The sequence below is a fragment of the Sinocyclocheilus anshuiensis genome, unplaced genomic scaffold (genome assembly GCF_001515605.1).
Source record: "Sinocyclocheilus anshuiensis isolate Anshui unplaced genomic scaffold, SAMN03320099.WGS_v1.1 scaffold838, whole genome shotgun sequence".
NCBI classification, from domain to species: Eukaryota; Metazoa; Chordata; class Actinopteri; order Cypriniformes; family Cyprinidae; genus Sinocyclocheilus; species Sinocyclocheilus anshuiensis.
The window spans coordinates 1,384,191-1,388,606 of record NW_015539915.1 but is presented as its reverse complement, the minus strand read 5'-3'; the positions used below and the strand labels follow the sequence as shown (position 1 = coordinate 1,388,606).

The window sequence follows — 4,416 nt, the reverse complement described above, 5'->3', positions numbered from 1 at the left end:
GAGATTTTTTTCACTCGTTTTATTGTCCAACATGTGTTTGAATGAATCTCTAACCTGACTTTAAGCTTATTAACTGGAGCTGCATGCCTAAGAAAGACCTACAAATCTGGAAACATGACAAATATTGGCTTTACTTGGCTTTATTTGTCTAATAATGTGATTAAGCAACATTATTTGTTCAGTAGGCCTACGGCTTTCTCATTTGCACAGTGAAGGCTCTATGTTATCATGCCTGGCTTGTGCTTTTGGGGCGTCATATATAAAGGGTAGTTCCTCTTTGATCTGAGCCTTCCTGTCGCTATATACAGGGCCAAATTAGAGAATTTTACATTGGTTCTGCAACCTTCAGTGATTGAAGACATGACTGCCTTTAGACTGGAGTTTCTCTTTTTCACTGCCCTTCTGGGCTCAGGTAAATGAAATGTTCTGTGTGAATACATATATATAGCATATATATTTGTGTGTGTGTGTGTGTGTGTGTGTGTGTGTTTAATGTAGAATTATTTTGATACTGAATTATCAATCTGGATGTTGTGTCACAAGAAAAATAATCAGATATTATTGCTATATTAAGAAGTTGTCTGATTTTACCCAACCAGGCAATTTACAAATCATTTTATATTTTTTCTACAAATATCTCAAAATTAGCGTAAATTTGTTTACATTTTAAATCTATAAACATTTCTCAGTTATATTGTCATGCTGTAATTTCTTTCCCAACCTTTGTTTTTCTTTTCCAGCACTTTTGTTTTCATCTTTCATGTAAGTTCAGTGAGTTTCTTGAAAATGTTTTTTTTTTTTAACAGTCAAAACGCGATCTGTTGATACAACTGGCTTGACGAATGTCCTGATGGATGACAACGTGGTGAGTTTTAGGAATGTTAAATGCTTGGCATGTTGTTTTGTTCGTTACATGCATCTGTCAAACAAACGGATCCTGCAAGTCTGCATTTCAAATAAACATTTAGTTTTGTTTCTTAAAAAATGACCTCCTGGCAAAGCAAAATGATAATGCTAAAATCTCATTTACACATATTGCAAATGCAGAATTATTCTTATTTCTGGACAGATGCAGTAGATTGTTAAAGAAAATAGAAGTTGTCATTTTCATTTCCTCAAAGCCCTTCAACACCTGAAATACACCATCCGCAAACTTTTAAGAGTACCACAAGTTTCACTTCTCTTTATTTCTACATCTTTAAGATTAAACTTTTGATAAGACAAAACTTACACATAAAGCAATGCAAACTAGGCTATTCTATAATATACTGTATTCTGTAGACAGGTGACATGTGTCAGGACTGCACTCAGATTTTTGAGCTTCTGAAGGACCTCTTTTCCAATGGGGACTTCCAGGTACGATCTCTCTCTCTATCACACACACACCCACACACACACACCCACGCACACGCACGCACGCACGCACACACACACACAGACACACAGATACACAGATACAGATGGTATAGTGAATAATATTGCATGATTCCATGATCTTATGACGACAGTGTTTTACCTTTATCTAGGAGAAGCAGATTGAGAGAGTGCTGGTTTTTTAACAATGCACAAGAAATCACCATTCATTAGTGAATTTACAATCACCGCCAAAGCTTTTGAGGAAGACAGAGTCTAAACATGATTCCAACTTCTTTTTTATCTCAGATTTGCATGATTTTTAGCATGTCTTAAAGAAGATTTCAAAGATGTAAGGAAGTTGTGTTGAAAAGCAGAAGTGTATTGTTTCCAATCTTTTCATGGTGTCACTTTTTCTTCTCACTCATAAACCTGATGAATTTGGTGTGTGTTTCTCACCTGTCCACTTTACCAACCACATATATGGTCCTTCACAGACTCTATACTAACACATCTACCTTACCTACAATGAGATTTATGTGCAATATACAATGACTAAACATGATGCTTTATCTTCTTAAAGGAATATTCTGTTTTATACTCTTGGACAACACTTGTGGAATAATGTTGATTACCACAAAAAACTGACTTTTCTTAAAAAATGAAGTTATGTAAAGGAACTTACAATTAAAGTGAATGGAAGTGTTTAAATGCAGTTTAATATAAAGTTTAAATATAATTTTTGTAGAAAAAAAAAACGAATTCTTCTGTTAAACTTCTGTTTTTTAAACTTAAGTTGTTCTCGTCATTTTTACGGTCGTTGTGTTGTCATGGCCTGAAGTTGTAAAATTGGATATAACCACACAGAAAAAGTACATAAGCAATTTTTTTCAATCCAATCTCAAGAGGAAACCTAACTGTTTTACTGATAGGTGATTTTTGTAAGAGTAAGAGTAATTTTTTCAACATTTATGAACTGAAATCATTCACTTGCATTGTAGGTGCCTCATTGTAACCCAGATTTTTTTGCTTTTTTGTGGTTATCAACATCATGTCACAAATGCTGTTCATTGAGCTTTACTTGTACTGAACCTATATGTCCCTTTAAGACACACCTACGCACTACACAGACAGAAAATATCAAACCACCTGGCATCTGTAAACACATACTGCACAAGATTTTCTCATGACATTGTTGCCATGACTGTCAACCAACTGTTGTTAAGGCTTTTTTTTTTTTTTACATTTTATGAATCTCCCTTTTACCTTACAGAGTTATCCTAGCAGAGTAACACAGATGTAGTTCATCACATTTTCAACCCGATCTCATAAAAGTGCGTATCAATAGTACGAGTTTATGTTTCGATTTGGCGCACTGTTTATATGCAAAAATGGACTTTTGCGTGCATATGATACGCAATGGGTAGGATTAGTGTTGTGGGGTAGATGCGTATCATATGTACGCGAAAACTGCGTATCATATGCACGCCAACAAATTTCATATCATATGCACGCGAAAACTGCGTATTATACTGTATATGCACGCCAAAGTCCATTTTTGTGTATCAGTACCACGGTTTTCTGTTTGTATTTGGTGTACTATTTATACACATTTTCATGAGACAGGGCCTCACATAATCCACTTATGTTAAACAACTAGAATCTGTATAAATTATTTGTTTTATGGTTTTTAGGAAATGTTTTGCATGAAAATTGCTCTTGTACTAACTTTATTTAAAATAAATGCCACTTGGTTTGATATCTGTATCTGTAATAGCATTCCTACTTCAAGAACATGTCTAAATCATTTTGGAGCCACTTTAAATCAAGTTTGTTATGCAATCATACATCTGATTTTTTAGGCCAAATTAGCTGCCTCTCTTGAGCAAGTGTGTGATAAGTTGCCTGCCCAAATCACTCAAATCTGCCGCACTGAGGTGGAAAAGATGCTTCCTTTGGCCATCACCTTCATTACCAGCATGATGGTACAGTATATATAGTTAGATTAAAACATGCATTTGATTTATAGGACATTGTATTATTTCGATTCGTATTTGGTTGAGAACCACTGCTGTTTATTTTACTGCTAATCCTTTCAACCTTTCACTTCAGCAACCCGGTGACATCTGTACATTTCTTGGACTGTGTGGAGGACGTGACAGTGCCAAGATTAGAGATCTGTTGCTTAATCACGTCAAAAACTGTCCCAGTGCCAACTATGAAGGTAACATTTGAGGAAATGATTTAGAAGTTATTGTTTGCATGTTCTGCACAGCTGACTAGGTTTCTTTACTCTCTAATACAGATGGAGACGTCCATTCAGTGCTCGGTTTGCACATACATTGTGAGCACACATGGGTATCTTTTTCCCAGAGAGAGGACTCAGGTGAAAAATCACAATACATACGGGATGAGTTCAGAAAAAGAAGTCTGCTTAATTGTATTGAATGTGCACTTGTAATCCTACTTTAAATCTTAAAAGTTTTTTTTTTAATCCTTTCAAAAGATAATATAGTACTAATAAAATAAAAGGCGACTTAAGTGTACTTAGAGACTGAGTACACATTCATGACTGTGTTTCTTAACACACTTAAGTACACTTTTAAAAAGTGCACTTTGTAGTAATACCAGATGAATGTTTTACATTAAAGTACATTTTAAATAATTATTTTAACAGTCTTTTGTCATACTTTGAAGTACACTTATTTTGATGTTTTATTTTGATATTACATTTAAAGTTTATGTATTTAAAATTGCAACTTAGTTATGAAGAATGTGAAATTACAAATAAATGTAAATACTGTACATGACATGCAAGTTTGTAGCAATGAGAGTAAAGTATATTTTGGTTTACTGTGCTTGTCAGTACTTTCAGCAGTACATTTTAACCATATTTCAATACAATAGAAGTAATTATGCAATTACATATAAAGATGTACTTAAGTGGATCAAAAGAGCACTCTAAAGTTCAGCTAATTGCATTTAATATCAATTTAATCTATAATACATTTTCATGTAATTGTAATTAAAGGGGTCATACGATGTTGCTAAAAAGAACATTAT

The 4,416-nt window shown here is 33.9% G+C and overlaps 1 protein-coding gene across 2 annotated transcripts in view; it reads left to right on the top strand.

Moving 5' to 3' along the window:
* Nucleotides 1-306: 306 nt before the first annotated feature.
* Nucleotides 307-4,416, top strand: part of LOC107686453 (prosaposin-like) — an 11,081-nt gene continuing 6,971 nt past the window's right edge. For both annotated transcript variants that reach the window (XM_016483463.1, XM_016483462.1), the window contains exons 1-6: nt 307-412; nt 807-865; nt 1,282-1,356; nt 3,216-3,338; nt 3,466-3,577; nt 3,659-3,739. In XM_016483463.1, coding sequence (XP_016338949.1) covers nt 3,572-3,577; nt 3,659-3,739 — 87 coding nt within the window. In that variant the 5' untranslated portion in view covers nt 307-412; nt 807-865; nt 1,282-1,356; nt 3,216-3,338; nt 3,466-3,571. The remainder of the gene's footprint in view (nt 413-806; nt 866-1,281; nt 1,357-3,215; nt 3,339-3,465; nt 3,578-3,658; nt 3,740-4,416) is intronic.